The sequence below is a fragment of the Erpetoichthys calabaricus genome, chromosome 2 (assembly GCF_900747795.2).
Source record: "Erpetoichthys calabaricus chromosome 2, fErpCal1.3, whole genome shotgun sequence".
Taxonomy (NCBI): Eukaryota; Metazoa; Chordata; class Cladistia; order Polypteriformes; family Polypteridae; genus Erpetoichthys; species Erpetoichthys calabaricus.
The window spans coordinates 35,575,105-35,593,532 of NC_041395.2; the positions used below are offsets into that span (position 1 = coordinate 35,575,105).

Below are 18,428 nucleotides of genomic sequence, written 5' to 3' on the forward strand. Positions count from 1 at the left end.
CAATTTAGACTTGCCAATGCACCTAACCTGCATGTCTTTGGACTGTGGGAGGAAACCGGAGCGCCCGGAGGAAACCCACACAGACACAGGGAGAACATGCAAACTCCACGCAGGGAGGACCCGGGAAGCGAACCCAGGTCCCCAGGTCTCCCAACTGCGTCCCACCGTGTCTCAGTGTATCTCTTTAATGAAAAATGACAAAATAAAGTTAAAACCGAATTAGCAGATTTTGAAACTAAAGGTTTTAAATATAATAAAATGTTTCCTTACGCTGTGTTCCTCCAGTTTTCCCAAAACAACTTCAACTTGGAGGTTTGGGCTTTCTTCTTGATCCATAGACATGCTAACGTGTGATGATTCTTCTATTTTCTGGTTCTGATTTAATGTGGCTTCTTGTATTCCTAGAAGCTTTCTGCAAATATCCTCAAACTTCTTTAGTGTATCTCTGTTGATATCGATAATTGTGATTGAACGAACACTGTGGGCTGTTATGGCAAAGTTCTTCACTGCTGAAATGATGCATTCTGCACTCAGTTCGACGGGAACACTGAATATTCCACAGGAGACACAGGGCATTGCCACTGTTCGAAAGCCTTTTTGTTCAGCAATTTCTAATGCTTCTTTAATGGCTGATGCTAGCAACTGTTTTACTCTGTTTACATTCTTGTCTTCACTCCAGTTTGGGCCAACAGCATGAATGACTGCTTTACAAGGTAATTTCCCTGCTTTTGTTAGCACTGCTTTTCCAGTCTTTATTTTTCCTTGCCTTCTTACCAGTTCAGAACATTCTTTTTGAAAGCCAGGTCCTGCACTATCGCTAATGGCCACAGCCACACCTGCACCATGACTCAACTGCTCGTTTGCTGCATTTATTATAGCATCTACTTTCTCTTTAGTTATATCTCCTTGTCGCAGTGAAAGCACTTTGCCTGTTTCAAGTTTAAAGTCACACAGATTCCTTTGTGTTTCACTGGTGTGCAGTATTTCAATGTTAGTGTCTTCCTTAAATTTGATTACACAATTGTATTCTTTGCTGATCGAAGAAAGATATGAGCTCCCATACTCACTGAAGCATTTGTAGGCACCTGGTTTTGGGATGACCAGGTCCTCCAGAATTATTGAAGGCAAAGCCTTCTGGATGGAACTTTGAACACTGGTCACCTGCTGTTGAGGTCCTGTAATAATGACATTTGGAGGATTTGTTACCACCTTTAATTCGACACCACTAAACTGCAGACCTTTAAGATTTAAAAGGTCAATTAAAGAACTAGCTATCTGTGGAAACTGTAAAGGAATATGTACTGTTGTTAAGGCATTTTTCTCAAAATACTCAGAAAGGTCTTTGATTACAGCTTTGACTTCCTCTGTAAATCCTGCCACACAAATCTTCTGCCAATTGGCATCTTCTTTAACCCACACTCTTGGTACCTTCTTGTTTATTCTACAATCTAATTTGTGTACAAATTCCATCAGTTTTTCCTGTATAGGAGTCGACTTGAAGCTTTCTGGTACATTAATGTCTTCTTTCCTGAGATCTGTGAGTAAAATCTTTTTAGCTTCTTCCAGTGTTTCTTTTGAAAGACTAAAAAGTGTCACATCAAGGTCAATGTCCATGGTCACAGTTTTACTGAAGGTGTTGAATAAAGTTGTCAAAGCATCTTGTGTGCTTTTTAATTTTAAGAAAGAAATCAATACTTTTGATAATCGGATGGTTTGATCAAGGATTTTCTTTAATTGCTCCTGAAATATGCATGTTCCTTTTTTAACTGCATTTGGGGTTCCTTCAAGGTACAGAGAAGACTTGCCATCAAAAGTTATCTTTATTTGTCCTTCCATGGCATTTTCAAATAAATCACAAAGAAGGATGTACTTTGGTTTGGACACCCTTAATTCAATTTTCATTGACTCTCCTTGTCTGTCTTGTGATGCCACACCTTCTACAACAGTTAAAAGTTCAAAAATGTCTGCATTTTGACCAACCATAACTGTGAAACGCTGAGCAGGTTCGTGGTAGATTCGGGTGGACTTGTTTGCAAGATGTGGCATTTTCAGAAGAATCTGTCGTTTTTTAGGATCTGTTTCAAAGTGGCAGCAATACTTCTCCTCCATAATTTTAAAAATACCCTCAACTTTTTCAGAGCAATTGGCAATTTCTCCATTGCTCATTTGAATTAACACTGTCTCATCATTTTCTTTTGAGAACTGTACAGTGCAATTAATTTCTGAAAGCTGTTGAGTTAAGTCGTCAATTGCATCTTTGCAGTCTTGGAGGTATCGGCAACGGTACATGTCAACTTTTTGGACAATTGTGTTTCCCTTTTTGGTTGAACCAGCAAAAAGACCCTGTGTGCCAGAAGCTGCTTGATTTTCTAAACAAAAAACATAAGGTAAAGTTAATAAATATAGAATTGTTAAGCATCATCAAAGGTTAGTCTATTTAAAAGCACAATATCATTTTTCCAAAGAGCCCAATGATTTTCAAACCTGTTCTTAGAATGCAATGTGGCAGCTGATTTTCATTCTATCTTGTTTAGATGCCAAAGCCTGCCGTTAATTAACCAAATTTGTTAAATGGATGGTTTGATTATGTTTATACTCTGACACATGAGGTGAGGTCAAAAGTTTATATTTTTGCCCAAAAATGCAATAAAGATGTGTGTGTTTCGTGTAGAAGAGTGGATAAGTACCCCTTATATTTCTTGTATTTCTTTCAAAATATGCTATTTATGCATCTTATGACGAGACATCTCAAGGGTAAAAAAGAAAAGTTTAAAACAAGTATCATCCAAAACTGTGAACTTTAAGAAGATAATAAAATAATGATCTTGGCTCAGTGACAATAGCAATAAAAACAAAGTATAACAGAGGAAATTTATGTCAGTAAAAAGTGCACAAAGTACTACTTACGCAAATTTTCTTCCATTGCAAATGTTTCCTAGGAAGCAATATTACAATTTTACTTTTTGAGATAATAAGTTACACATTTTGTATGAATATTATGAGATTTGTTATTTTGAAAAATAGAAACAACAGTTATTATATATCCATTTGATTTTATGAAGTAATTCTTTGACAATTAAAGTTCAGTTACAATTTCACTGAATCAATTAAAAATGTCTGTATTTAAAATATACTGTATATTGACACAATCAAAATGTAAAAACCATATTTAAATCAAATAAGGTTTAAAATTCAAATATACTTTTTGATCTTGTTGTAAACCCATTTTCAATGTCTATCAGTTGATTTTCTGATATAAAACAGGAAATAATTGTCACATTTTTAAGCCTCTTTAAGTTTTTAGCAGATCTTCAGCAATTTGTGTGTATTTTGTATTTGTTAGGCCAATAATGAGTGGTTCTTGGGAAGGTGATAAGTCTCACCCACTGCTACCATGGATTGGTCACAAATAATCAGTAATGTCCTGGAGAACATATTACAGTGTTTTCAGAAAGAAAGAAAGAAAGAAAGAAAGAAAGAAAGAAAGAAAGAAAGAAAGAAAGAAAGAAAGAAAGAAAGAAAGAAAGAAAGAAAGAAAGAAAGAAAGAAAGATCAGATTGACACAAGTATTCAGACCCTTTGCTGTGACAGTTTAAATTTTGCTCAGGTGCATCTCATTCTGTTGATCATCATTGAGATATTTCTACTTCAAGTGGAGCGACCGCCCGAGACCCCACACCTAAGGGGGCTCCGCTTTTGAGGTCTGCATGTCCCGTTCAAGTGGATTTGTCAAGTTATATTCTCCAGTTATATTTTGATAAAGTCTGCGTGTTATCTTGCAAAAACTTATCTGAATACTGTAATGAGAAAATCTGGTGTATGTTAACATTATGTTTATTAAATTCGTGCACAAGTTTATACAGTCCACTCATACCAGTAACAACATTTGATGTAACCAGCCAGTGTGGGGTTGGTCATCCCTAGGCCCCGCACACTCCTAAGCCCACCTCTGTTTCTACCCCTTGTGTGGAGTCCACCTGTGGCCAATTCAAAATACTATAAATAATTTTAGCTTGTCAAAGGAGAAAAGTACAATGGTACAGTAAATGTATTCTTAAGATGTATTATCAGACGAAAAGGACAAGGATGCACACAGCTACATTATTTAAATGGACAGATGTACTGTGAAGCCTATATACTGTATTTTCAAGTGTTATCTATCTATCTAATAAAAATTAAATAAAACAACAGTCATCACCTAAGCCAATGGAAGGGGGTTGTGATTTGTGTTCAAAGCTATTACTCATTGTTTAGCTCATATTTACAGAAGTATTTTATATTTGCAGTAGATCGCCTGGTTCTCAGATATTCTGGCGTTCATAGAGCAATGTGCTCACTGAGGAGCTTAGATGGGCTTAGTGTTCAGAGGGCAACATATGGGCAACAAATTTCTACATTTCACATTATGCATATGGTGACTACTACATTTTTAATCAATCTATGTATATATTAAACATTTTTAGCTGATCATCCCAGGCATTAAGTTTCAGTAGACCCCTGGGCACTAGCTCCACTGGCCCCACTGGCCTAGTCCAATATCCATCCATGGTAAGAATGTATGACTCACTAATTATATAATAGGGCAGAGCACAAGGGAGGCTGCAGTGATACTCTGTAACAACTTTGCATTGTTTTTCTTCAATTATGCACTTTGATGAGCTATGACTCATAGTGCCATACAATTTTGGGACTGGTGAAAAAACTGTCTGTTAGGGTGTGTACTTCTAGGGTAATTTCCACCTCACTAAAACTCTGACATCAGCCACAGAGAATATGTACAGAGCACCGTCTTGCTAATGACAAATGGTAGAGAATGCTACAGAATAATGATTCACCAAACCGTAAACTAGAACTAATCACTCACTGAACATATCTAGATGAAAGGACCTTCTTTTTATCTTTGTCATAATTCCTGGAAATAATACACCTTATCATTGGTGCAAAGCGGGACCCATGGGGGCCAGGCTCACTGATTTACAGTTTGCTCCCCAACAAGGATTCTTAAAAAAACACTTTAATGTATAAAGACGTGTTTTTACTGCTTTTGTTTTACATAGTAAAAATATACAAAGCAAATATGAACACAATACAAATTACTGTTTGGTGAAAATGTAAATTGTGACTTTTTTCCTAAATCGCAATGTAATGTGATTTTCACTGTTGATGATTCAGTTCCCAGACTCATTGAGTTCAACTTTTCTAATGGCAAGCTCAATGGCTTAATGTCTGCATTTGTATTTGTGTATTTTAACATAGCATGTCATCTTTGGTGGAGTTTTACTTTATCAAGATTGAAGTCTTTAGATAGGCTTGCACCACCACCATCTACCCAAAGCACCATGATGTTCCAACAATGATGGATGGATTAAAAGCCAGAAGTCTGTATGACCATCATCATCAAGTGACTCTGTGAGAACCCTAACTACATAGAGGACTATTTCATTTATGTTAGGTAGAATGCCCAGAGGGGACTGGGCGGTCTCGTGGCCTGGAACCCCTACAGATTTTATTTTTTTCTCCAGCCTTCTGGAGTTTTTTTTTGTTTTTTCTGTCCACCCTGGCCATCGGACCTTACTCCTTTCTATGTTAACTAATGTTGTCTTATTTTAATTTTGTATTTTGTCTGTTATTTTTCTTTTCTTCATTATGTAAAGCACTTTGAGCTACTTTTTGTATGAAAATGTGCTATATAAATAAATGTTGCTGTTGTTGTTGTAAATATTGAATCATCAATACATTAACAATATTCTTTTAGTAGCCTTGTTAACTTTTTGCAGCGGTGCGCCAAGCTATAGAAAACTTTTTAAATTTTCACTTTATAGCTTAGTTTTATTTTAAAAAAAAGTATATTCAGTGCTTTGTGTTACGATTTCTGTGTACCTTTGCCCAGGTGCTTACAGATTCCACCTTAATGCATGCTTCATAGTGTGAAAAGGATGGTATAATAATATTATGATAAAAGTATATATTAAGAAAAAAATAACAGTACTTTAGAACAAATATATTGTTGTAGGTTAAACCTAGCATAGATAAAATCTCAGAAATTCTGGCCATCATATCTGAAGAAATACAAGTGGGCTAAGATGAACAGGTCATTAACATGGTGGTAAAAAATGAACAAAAGAGTTAGCTTGGTAGAATTTATGACGCTCCTTCCCCTTACAGATGGAATACGTGGACTAGAATGGGGGTGGGACTGGAGGACTGAGAAGCAAAGAGTCATCTTGTATATCAAGGATGGGAAGGACAGTGGTAACAAAGGGACTATTCTCCCGTGCCATAAATCAACACTTTCTTGGCAGCCATATTGGCCCTATTCAGATGATGACCTGAAGGGCTGACCAGAAATAATAATCAAAATAATCAAGATTAACTACAAGTTTATGTGCCACTTGAAACTACACATCAAATAATGTAATTTTGTATGGTTTATCCATCCATCCATCCATTTTCCAACCCGCTGAATCCAAACACAGGGTCACGGGGGTCTGCTGGAGCCAATCCCAGCCAACAATCCTGGGCAGGGTGCCAACCCACCGCAGGACACACACAAACAAACACGGGTTAATTTAGAATTGCCAATCCATCTAACCTGCATGTCTTTGGACTGTGAGAGGAAACCAGAGCGCCCGGAGGAAACCCAAGCAGACACGGGGAGAACATGCAAACTCCACGCAGGGAGGACCTGGGAAGCGAACCCAGGTCCCCCAACTGCGAGGCAGCAGCGCTACCCACTGCGCCACAGTGCCCTTCTTCTGCTGTACTTTTACTCTGTCTAATTGCTAGGTGGTATAGGTGTAAAAGGGAACAGAGAAGCCCTAGACTTCAGTACCTGACAGTGTTGCAAGTATTTGAGACATTTTGTTAAGATCTATACAATAAAAAGTGTCAAGGGAACAGCAATGTCACACAACAAAACAGATAAACAGATACATAGTCTCCTTGCCTTTGGACATCCTGAGCAGCAGTGCAAATCTGTAGTGTTTGCATATACAGTAAAGTTCTATTTGCTCTAGTCTGTTGCCAATGCACTTTCAGGCACATTCATTGTGAACCAAAACTATGTTTTTTTTTTTTTTTTTTTAATTATGCACCCTATTCCCCAGTCCTAAATTTGTTGTGGCATTCTGCTTCACCTGCTTCTTAATGCAAAGAACCTGCTCCTCCTAACAGCCAATCATGAGTCTCCAACACAAGTTACACATCAAATAGAAATGCACAAGAGATTCACTTGCTCTCCAACGAAAACTTTGCTTGGAAAATATGCATCATCCAAATGGCTTTCACCATTGCATTGTTTTGGATGCCGGACATTGTGGCTCATGCATTTTATAAATAGCTGCTTTACTGATATTTGTGTACACTACAGAGTCTAGAGAGTATAGGGAATGAAGGATGCAGCAGCATTGCAACTAGAAGCACATTGCTATTAAGAAAGGTTACAGGAGAATGGTCAGACTTGTTCATTTTGAAACAAAAGACACAAACATTCAACAGTGGAAAGCAGAAAGGAAGGCATTTCTGAATGGACAACACATGAGACTTTGAAGAAGCTGGACTACAGCAGTAGAAAATCATGCACAACTCTGCTCCTGTCATCTAAGAAAAGGAACACTAAGCTACATGGACAAATGAATCCATAAACCAGAAAACTGAAGATTGGAAACATATCTTCTAGTCAGATAAACTTCAATTTTCCTGCAGTTTGGATGGGGTGTGGGGTAAACATCATGTATTAATGGATCTTTTGTACCATGTGTCAATAGTACAGTTAAGACAGCGCTGGGATGCAACCAAATTTGAATAGAATGACCTGGTACACATTAAGCCTTATAATACCAAGTGAACATCATTCAAGTGCCACGGTGTTCCTAAGCATTGTGCATCTTTTTTGCCCACTGTCTACTGTTCTTCAAATAAACATGTCCAATAGGACAATATACATTATCATAAAACACAAATTATGTCAAACTTGTTCCAGGATTATGACAGTGACTTTAGATTTGTCTGATAGCCTACACTGTTCCTAGATCTTCAACCCAAAAGAGTGCTTTTGGGATGAGATTGAATGAAAGGTTCAGACTATAAATGTGTGGCTGAAGAAACTATATAATTCTATTTAGCCATCTTGGACCAAAATTCCAGGGGAACGTTTTCAGCACTTTAATAATCCATCCCTTTAAAAAATAACGGCTGCTCTGAAGACAAAATTGGGTCCAGCCCAGTACTAGATAGTGTAGTTGTACAGCAGTAAATGTCTGTACTCATAACAAACACAAATAAAACAACATGGAACTGTTTTACAAGTGTGCATAACTTATTTTTAGGACAACAAAATTCATATGAGTTTTAATAATTAAAAAATGATATTGCATACCTGAAGTGGATCAGCTTCTTTTCTCCACACTGTGATTTTAACTGTTTCATTTCCAACATTGATGTTGTGATCTTTTGTGTTGAGAACTCTCTGTTGAGCTTTAAAGATCAAAAATATATTACTTTTCAAAACTTCTATATTTAAGAACAAGATCTCGTAGTGGAGAGACAATATGAGCAACATTTCTACTTTAAAGCGATGGATTTCGACAGTAACATAAAGATGGGAGAGCTTCCTCATTAAGTTCCTTACAAACTGCAAAAATAATTTTCTAACACTCACTCAGTCCATTCTGTTCACTTTAGACATAAAAATGATTGCATATGAATTTACTTTCTTACCTGATCTCCTAGAAGCACTAGGAACAAGGCACCGAAAAAAGGGCAGAATACTAATCCACCACTGAGTATAGTCATGTATACTGTACATCCACATTCACTCATACCAGGATAGTTTAAAGAGTCCAATTAATCCAATACAGGCATCTTTTTTCAATGTGTAGAAAAAGTCATAATGACTGGAGAAAAACTCTTGTAGATATAGGGAGACTGTGCAGACACCATACAGACAAACAGGATTTAGGGCAAATGCAGTAAATCCATACTTTCGCAGAGCTAATGACAACACCACCATACAGCTATGAACCTAGGTGACTGTTTTTAAATATGTACAGTACATGCAAAGCCACATTTAGACATGGTGAGATCCTAAGTTATGGGAACCTTTAGAAGCTCTATAAAGAGAATAAGGCTGTGCTGAAAGATACATAAAACCATGAAGATACTGAGGGAGGGACTGCTGTATTAGATCTTAAAAATACGGTAGCAAAACAGTAGCAAATCTGAGGGACTGAGGGAACTTAAACTAACGTACTGTATATACACACGTTTAAGTTCTCCCACGGATGAGTCGAGGCTTGATTTTACCGAATAGTTTCTGGTATTTTATAATGTCGGTCCCTAAATCGAATACGGAAAACTGACGCTATTGGTCCAAGAGATTATGATATGCTAATGCCCACCTGAGAGAGTAACTACGGAGCACACGGCCTGTTGTTTCTATGTGGGTGTGGCTAAGCGCTGTATCATCTCGTGCTCCTATCCTCTCTCTCTCTCTCTATTGTGCCTACGTGACCACACGGTAATACCCGAACGATTCCGAAGCGACGTGTGCACTGTTTTTTGTGTTTTTTTGTAACTTATACACCTTTATCGTAAGAGCAACCCTTATCTACGATGGAGCGTTCAATCAGAAGAAAATATGAAGCTGCTTTTAAATTAAAAGTTGTTGACGTGGTGAAAGAAATTGGCAACTGCGCTGCTGCAACAAAATTCGATGTATCTGAGAAACTGCTGCGAGATTGGAGGAGGCAAGAAGATGTAAAAAAAAAAAATTAAGTGTATTTTTTGAACGGGCGTATAAATCGGCGTCTGATTTAATGATCGATTTTTCGGGATTCAAGAACCAACTTATACGCGAATATATACGGCATGTTTAGTTTAGGTGATGCCTAAATCTGGCCTTATGTATGTGGAGTATAAAAGTGGACTAAAAAACTGTATATTAACACTATTTTCAGTTTTTTAAGATTAGATAAAATTAGATTAGAGATATTTATTGTCACATACACTGTGAGACCACATTGAAATTCTTGTGCCATAGTTGTTTGGTGTATAAATAATAGTGGCAGAAACCGGTTCTATTCAATAAGGATACCGTCCGCGCTGGGCCATTCTAAAAATATGGGGGTTATAGGGAAGAATTTGCAGCTGTAAATTGGGCTGTTCCTTTATGCAAATATACTAAGTTTATACAAATTTAGAATTTTGTACCATATGAGTTTATGGCGGGTGGCGCAGTGGGTAGCGCTGCTGCCTCGCAGTTGGGAGACCTGGAGACCCGGGTTCACTTCCCAGGTCCTCCGTGGAGTTTGCATGTTCTCCCCGTGTCTGCGTGGGTTTCCTCCGGGCGCTCCGGTTTCCTCCCACAGTCCAAAGACATGCAGGTTAGGTGGATTGGCGATTCTAAATTGGCCTTGGTGTGTGGGTGTGTTTGTGTGTGTCCTGCGGTGGGTTTGCACCCTGCCCAGGATTGGTTCCTGCATGCCCTGTGTTGGCTGGGATTGGCTCCAGCAGACCCCTGTGTTCGGATTCAGCGGGTTGGAAAATGGATGGATGAGTTTATGGCAATACATTTTTTTTTATAAAATAGTCTTTCACATTGAAACAATTAATTTATATTGACAGCTGAAACACTGCTTAAAGGAAATTTAGATGCATTTATCTATTTCATATCAATATTTTACACCTTTATTGCATTACAGTGCAATATATTTTAATAAAGGTTATATAAAAATAATTTAAAATTAACTAAATGTATTAAAAGTGATGTTACTCACATAACTGGTTAGTTCAGTGGTTTTCAAGTTCACTCCTGCAGGCTCCCTGTACCTTCAGGTTTTTGTTCCAACTAATTTCACAATCCATGAGTCATTTTATAATCTCATTGTTTAATTGGCCTCCTTTTTCCTACTGTTATTTTGCATTTAGAAAAAAATAGTAGTGTAGAATTTACATTTATAAGATATTTTTGTACTGTATTTTGTGCTATCTGCGGTGGGCTGGCGCCCTGCCCAGGGTTTGTTTCCTGCCTTGCGCCCTGTGTTGGCTGGGATTGGCTCCAGCAGACCCCTGTTACCCTGCAGTTAGGATATAGCAGGTTGGATAATGGATGGATGGATGGATTTTGTGCTATACCTTTCAACAATTAATTCTGTTTTATCATTTTCTTTTTGATTCACTTTTTCTTTAGAGTTTGCTCTCTTAATTGTGTTTCACTACTGACATTTAATGATGAAATGAGCAGACTTCAGTCCAAGCAATTACTGAATGCTAATAGACAGCTATGTCACTTTTAGCCATTTGTCTTCATATTACTAAATGATGACTTAACCTGAATATTAAAAATAATCAAAATATGAAAAAGCAAAAAAAAAAAACTTAAATCGACCCATCTATATAAACATAAATTCTTTTTTTTGTAATTTTTTATCATGGTAATATTTTTTATATATGTATAATGTTTTTTTTTTTTTTACAGAAACCATGGCTCCTCACCCTCATTATACTATATATATATATATATATATATATATATATATATATATATATATATATACACACACACCCACCCCCCCCCACACACACACAGCTCAGTTTAAGCCGTCTTTGAGGTCAATGCATTAAAAGGCAATATAAGAGTTCTGACTTGTGGTGGGCTTGTGCTGGCACAGTAGTGAAACGAAGTTTTATATACGGTATGTGTGTTGTTTGTAAGGATACAAGTGCAGAATAATGGCGTTTTACTGTGGCTTGGTATCTGTTTGAAAAAAAAGTGAGCAAAATAGGCTTCTTCGTTTCGGTTTCATTATTAGCTGTTCATAAAACACAATCCAAACAAAAACAAATAAAATGTAAACAAAGGCATTTACTAACTTGTGAACTTGTGTTTAGACGATTCCTGGTGTCCTAAATTGGCGAGATTCGTCTGCCAAAGAAATATATATATATATATATATATATATATATATATATATATATATATATATATATATTACTAAAAGATTTAACGAGGAAGTGTACCTCGAAACTGTCGTTGTCACGGGTAATATCTTTATTTGTTTTCACAAGACACTTTAGAGTTTTATTAAGGAATTAAATAAAAATGCTGTCGAACGAGTTAGTATGACGCTAACACATTTCACCAGTTTAAGTTGATAAATAAAAGAAGCAAATCCCAGGTACAATATTTGTAAATAAGTTCATTTACCGAATGCAAATCCATTCCTTCGATTTGCCTTCCTATACGTGCCTTCTACTTTTATAGTTACGCCGTTCGGACTGTAAATTAGTGTTGCGTGGTCATCTTTCATCGCATGATGCCACCTAACTTGCCATCGTGTCAATTTGTTATGAGTAAATTAGCAAAAAAAGAAAGATTTTTTAACGACAATACCAGGAAAATGTTCTCTTACCGTCCTCGTTTTCAAAAGAAATGCTGTACAAATTTCCATCAATGTGTTTTAGTTTGCTGCATTCTCCGCCGCCAGACTTTCGTTTTATTCGAAAATAAGACTCGATCCGTTCTTTGTGCTTTTCTCCCAAAGTCGTTAATTCCATTAAAACGGTATAAGGATAGTTTTCCATTTCGTGAAAGGTTCCTAAATTTGCTCTTACTTCGAAATCATTCCAAGTCACAGTTCAGTTTCACTTTCACTAAGCAGGTGGGTCAGCTTTAAAATGAGTAAAGACTAAAAAATGCTGTGACGTTTCTCAAAGCCGAGAGCGTTAGCAGGACAAGAACAAACGAGATCAAAAGTTTTAAGTTAAGGCGCTTAAACCCAAGAAATTGGCCAAACTCACTTTTTATAAAGATGAATTAACACAACTTAAAACAAGCATATCAACTTATTATTTTGAAGTACCATAATCATAACTAAAATCTTTTACTTAGTTATTTCTTCTCTATTTTAGGTAAACCATATATATATGGTATGGTATCTGTGTGTATCTGGGGTGAACTTCTCCAGGCTGATGGTAAGGCTGTCCTCCTGGCATTGCAAGCAATCTCTGCTTCTATTTGTGAGACTGGCATCATCCCAACTGACTGGAAAACGGGACTTGTCGTCCCTATCTGGAAAGGGAAGGGTGATCGCCTGGATTGCAGCAACTACAGGGGGATAACACTGCTCTCGGTGTCGGGTAAGGTCCTTGCTAGGGTCATCCTTAATAGGATCCATGATCACTTGCTAACCTACCAGCGACCGGAACAGTCGGTTTTACATGTAAGAAGTCTACCATCAACAGCATCCTGGCACTGAGGGTTCTCATGAAGCGCACACACGAATATCGGCAGAGTTACTTAGGAGCCTTTGCCGATTTTCGCAAAGCGTTGGACATTCATTGATCGAGCTGCCCTGTGGGACATCCTGAGGGTTGCGGGATTCCCTTGAGGTTGCTGAATATCATAGATGGCCTGTATTCTGGTACTGTGAGTGCTGTGCAGAATGGAGGCAGAACCTCTCTGTTTTTCTGAGTTAATTCTGAGGTTTGTCAGGGGTGTGTTCTGCTCCTACTCTGTTTAATGCTTGTATGTACTGGGTGTTGGGAAAGGTCATGGGGTCCAGCAGGTGTGGGGCATCTGTTGGTGAAGAAAGATTCACTGATCTTGACTTTGCTGACGATGCTGTGATCTTCGCAGAGTCAATTGAGGCTCTGATCGGGGCGCTCGAGAGACTGAGCAAGGAGTCTGAGTGTCTGGGATTGCGAGTGTCCTGGATAAAAACCAAGATCCAGGCCTTTAATGACCTCTTAGGCACAACCATCAGCAGTGTGTCTGTTTGCGGAGAGAGTGTTGACCTTGTTGAGAGGTTTACTTACCTTGGCAGTGACATTCACTCCTTTGGTACTGTGTCACTCCGGAAAATCCTTGGGTGCCGCTGGTTTGACTTTGTGTCGAATGAGTTGTTGCTCATGGAGTCCTGAATGAGGCACATTACCTGCATTGTGTGGGAGCGTTAGTTACGGCACATTGGCCATGTGGTATGTGATCCAGCTTGTAAGATCCTCATTGTTGGGAACCCGAGTGGCTGGACCAGGCCAAAGGGTCACCCACGTAACACCTGGTTGCGGCAAATAGAGGGTCATTTCCGGAGGGTGGGACTGGACCATGTGTCTGGCTGGGGAGTTGCAAACTGGGATCTTGAGTTGTTTTGTCATGTAGTTGGTGCGGCAACACACTGTACCAGTGCATGCTCCCCAACTTGACTTGATATATATATATATATATATATATATATATATATATATATATATATATATATATATATATATATATATATATATATCTTAATACATAATTCGCTTGCCTCCTCACTCACTCACTCACTCACATCCATCTGAAGCCAAATGCGTAGTCGCCTTCTGTGCAGCTACCCAAAAAACCTTACGAGACCGACATCCAACCCCAACATCGCGGCAGGCAGATTTACGGCTGCAAAAATTCAAAGAGAAAGGCAACTTCGATTAAAGCTCTAGAGGCCTGAAAGGCGATTTCGACTACAGCTCGAGGCCTAATTACGCATTCTGATTCAATTACGCATTCATTCAATACACCTATATCAGGTTTGTGGTGCTTTTACTTATTACTATTCCATATTGTACTGGAACATTCATCATTCAATATTATACTATAGGCCTGGAAAATTCATCAACTAACAGTACAAGCCTGTACAGTAATGAGTAAAGTGGACTACAATCATTACAAAACAACTTGTTTGTTACTTATCATTTGTTCTTCATACACTGCTGACACAAACTCTTGCCCGTTTCATCTTACGTTGTCGAAACTGGCTCTTTGTCTAGTATATATATATATATATATATATATATATATATATATATATATATATATATATATATATATATAATTTTCAAGGTTCAAGTAACAAGTTCTGAATGCTGATATGAAAGATCTAATGTAAAATTTTCACTGAACAGCTTCCTGAATGTTATATGTATAAAATATGTAGAAGTTCTATTTTCAATCCATCCATCCATTCATTTTCCAACCCACTGAATCCGAACACAGGGCCACGGGGGTCTGCTGGAGCCAATCCCAGCCAACACAGGGCAGGAACCAATCCCAGGCAGGGTGCCAACCCACTGCAGGACACACACAAGGGCTAATTTAGAATCGCCAATCCACCTAACCTGCATGTCTTTGGACTGTGGGAGGAAACCCACACAGACACGGGGAGAACATGCAAACTCCACGCAGGGTGGACCCGGAAAGTGAACCAGGGTTTCCTAACTGGGTGGCAGCAGCGCTACCGACTGCGCCACCGTGCCGCCCCTATTTTCAACCCCTCATCTTAAAACTATTTTAATCTTGAGTTTATAGAGATGTATTTTTTAAACTACGGTACATATTAAATCTTCCTGTATCTTAAAATAGAGGTATTTACTGGATTTTCAGAGTAATACCATAGATAGATAGATAGATAGATAGATAGATAGATAGATAGATAGATAGATAGATAGATAGATAGATAGATAGATAGATAGGAAAAGCACTATATAATAGATAGTGTAGGAATTTTGATGATTAATAATGAATAAGACGGCCACCCAGAAGGATGCCATGATAATGAGAGATTAATCTAATAATTCAACAAGGGTCCAATTTTATCTACCTTACCTTTCTCTGTTGTAGGAGTTGGGTCTCCAGCCTTTAGACTTACAGTATATTAAAGTAACTGAGGCACACTTGTGTTAAAAAACAGAATAATACTATTTATTGATAAACATGAGGAGTATAGAAATATGATAACTGCATATATATATATTGACAGAAGACTGGAAACAGACAGACTAGACCAGGGCTGGCGAACTCCAGGCCTGGAGTGCCGCAGTGGCTGCAGGTTTTCATTCTAACCCTTTTCCTAATCAGTGACCAGTTTTCCCTGCTAATTAACTTTTTCCTCATCACTTTAATAGCCCTGTTAGAAGAGTTCAGCCCCCTGAATTAATTCCTTTCTTCATTAAATGACAGCCAAGCAGAAATGAGATGTGAAATGAGCTAACAGATGACCAGCAACCAATTTCACTCCAATCACTTTCTTAATTAGAAGCCAATTCTTGCTGTTAATTAAACCCGTTATTTAAATCCATGGCTTGTTGCTGCTCTCATTCTGCCACAGCACACATTTCAAAAACTGTTGTTTTTCTGTTCTTTCTAAGAGCACCGTCAAAATGTTTAGGTGACCTGAGAGATCAGCCTTACCAAGACCATCCCCTCTATTTATTTTCAGATATTGTGTAATGGGCACAGGGGAGCTGGTCATGTGGGGGCTTGTTTTGTGTCTCATTATTATCTGGCTGCTAATTAAAGAAAAAGAAACAACTATGGGGCCTGAGTCATGTTAATTAAAAGAAGTAATCAGCAGCAAAAACTGGTCACTGATTAAGAACATGGTAAGAATGAAAACTTGCAGCCACTGAGGCACTCGAAGCCTGGAGTTCGCCACCACTGGACTAGACAAACATAAAACACATAGGCTGGCTGTTTACTGCTCTAATTTATCTTAGCATAGATAAATAGTTTTTTGATACCAAGTCTCTATGGAAATGTCCAATGTTGTGTGGAATTGTTGCTTTGTTGTTTCTCCCGAGTTCAAGTGGAAGATTCTTCATGCATTGGAATGCACTTATTCTCTTTGCTGCGTGATCCTTATCAGAGCTGTGCTGTCACTTCCTCAGCTTGCTTTCTGTTGTTTTGTCCTTTGCTGTGCCGTCTGAATCTTAGGGAAAAGCGTTACTCTTCTGGCACAAGAGTGTAGATGCTGATCTTCTTGAAGTGGTGGGTGCTTCTCAGCCTTCAGACTAATGCCACACAGCTTTGGCTTGACAGACTGGGTCTTAGCTTCTGGTCCAAGATAAGAGTTTGTTTAATTTGGCTCTCCAAAGAAAGAGGCTCATAGCTTTTATTTTGAGAGAAGATTTTAGAATGTCATTTTGCAGAGTTCCCACTCTTTGAGATAATCTCTATGGAATTCAGTGACTGTGCAGTGAATATCCCACAGAGAGAGATAGACAGATGGAGAAAGAGAGAGAGAGAGAGAAAGATTCTTCTAGCTCAAGAGATGCGGTGCATGTGAGTTTAAGGAAGGTTGAATCTTCTGCTGATTGGATTAAAGTCACTTCCAGTTTCAAAATTAGTATCTTTAAGTTCCCAACATCTGCATACAGCATTAACTATTAAGAATGGATTTGATGTGGAGTTTGTAGACATGATTATAATGTTATATTACACTTCCTCAGCAGTAGTGCTCATCAGTATAAACATCAATTGTCTCTTTCTGATTAAGACAGGATCTAAGCAAGGTTGTTCTTACTCAATTCAACTCATTAATGCATCTTTGGAGTATTTAGCTGAAGCTATTGTGGATTCAGGAAGTGCTCAATTCCCTTCACTTTCTGCATATTTTACCGTGTTGTAGATTTAATTTTAAATGGATAAACTTGCCATGTTTACCCATCAATCAACACCTAATAACCCATCATGACAAATTAAAATCTTTTTATCAGGAAGATTTGCAAATTTATTAAAAATCAAAAAAATGAAATATCTCATTCATAGAAGTGTTAGACTGTTAATTCAGTACTTTGTAGAAGCACCTCTTGGGTAAGTCTCTACAAGCTCTGCAAACCTGGACTTGGACAGTACTGTATTTCCCATTCATCCTGGCAGAGTCTCTCAAGTTGCATTAGGTTGGAAGGGAAGTATCTCTAAAACTGCCATTTTTAGGTCTCTTCACAGATGTTCAAATCTAAGGGGTTTAGGTCTGGTCTTTGGTTTGGCACTTAAGGACAATCAGAAACTTGTCACAAAGCCACTCCAAATGTTGTCTTGGCTCTTTGCTTTGGGTCATTGTTGTGCTACAAGTTGAACCATCATGTCAGTCTGAGGTTGCATGCACTTTGCAGTAGCTTTTCTTTGAGGACCATTCTCTATCTGCAGCCATCCTGGTGGTCAAAGCTAGAGTGTGGAATAGTATTAAGGATGGACCTAAATTAAAACATTATGGAAACGGATTAAGAGCTGGAGGAAGTATTTCAAAGCTAACAAAGCTTAACAAAATAGTGACATCCTTATAAGTTCCCTGTCCTCCTTCATTAAATACCCAGTAATTTATTGCAATTCTCATGGCTGTAGATTACCTGAATATATTATATATAAGACAGGTTGAAATTTAATTAACCAATTTAGACCTCAGCATTAACATTTGCAATGCACCGTGTATCTCCATTATATGCCATTTGTAAAGGCAGTGTTAATGTCTGCGATGCGCAATCTAATTGGAATGAAAAATGCAATGCGTTGTTTAAAAGTGCTAGTGATGCGCCACCTTTTGGAATGACAGAGACACAGCAACCGGAGGGACACAACGACATCCACACAGGCACATCGTTTGATTAAGGTGGATTACTGG

General features: G+C 38.1%; 1 protein-coding gene and 1 long non-coding RNA gene across 3 annotated transcripts in view; both read right to left on the minus strand.

Moving 5' to 3' along the window:
* The window catches only part of LOC114645750 (protein mono-ADP-ribosyltransferase PARP14-like), a 40,225-nt gene extending 27,596 nt beyond the window's left edge, over nucleotides 1-12,629 (minus strand). Inside the window, exons 1-4 of one of the 2 annotated variants that reach the window (XM_051923159.1) lie at nucleotides 12,411-12,629; nucleotides 8,378-8,475; nucleotides 2,908-2,935; nucleotides 271-2,369 (exon numbers count right to left, since the gene is read on the minus strand). In XM_051923159.1, the coding sequence (XP_051779119.1) occupies nucleotides 271-2,369; nucleotides 2,908-2,935; nucleotides 8,378-8,475; nucleotides 12,411-12,582 (2,397 nt within the window). In that variant the 5' untranslated portion in view covers nucleotides 12,583-12,629. Of the gene's footprint in view, nucleotides 1-270; nucleotides 2,370-2,907; nucleotides 2,936-8,377; nucleotides 8,476-12,410 lie in introns of those variants that run through there. The other variant, XM_051923160.1, reaches the window with a different exon arrangement.
* LOC127526725 (uncharacterized) overlaps nucleotides 1-18,428 on the minus strand; it is a 217,178-nt gene that overhangs the window by 150,009 nt on the left and 48,741 nt on the right. The window lies entirely within an intron of this gene.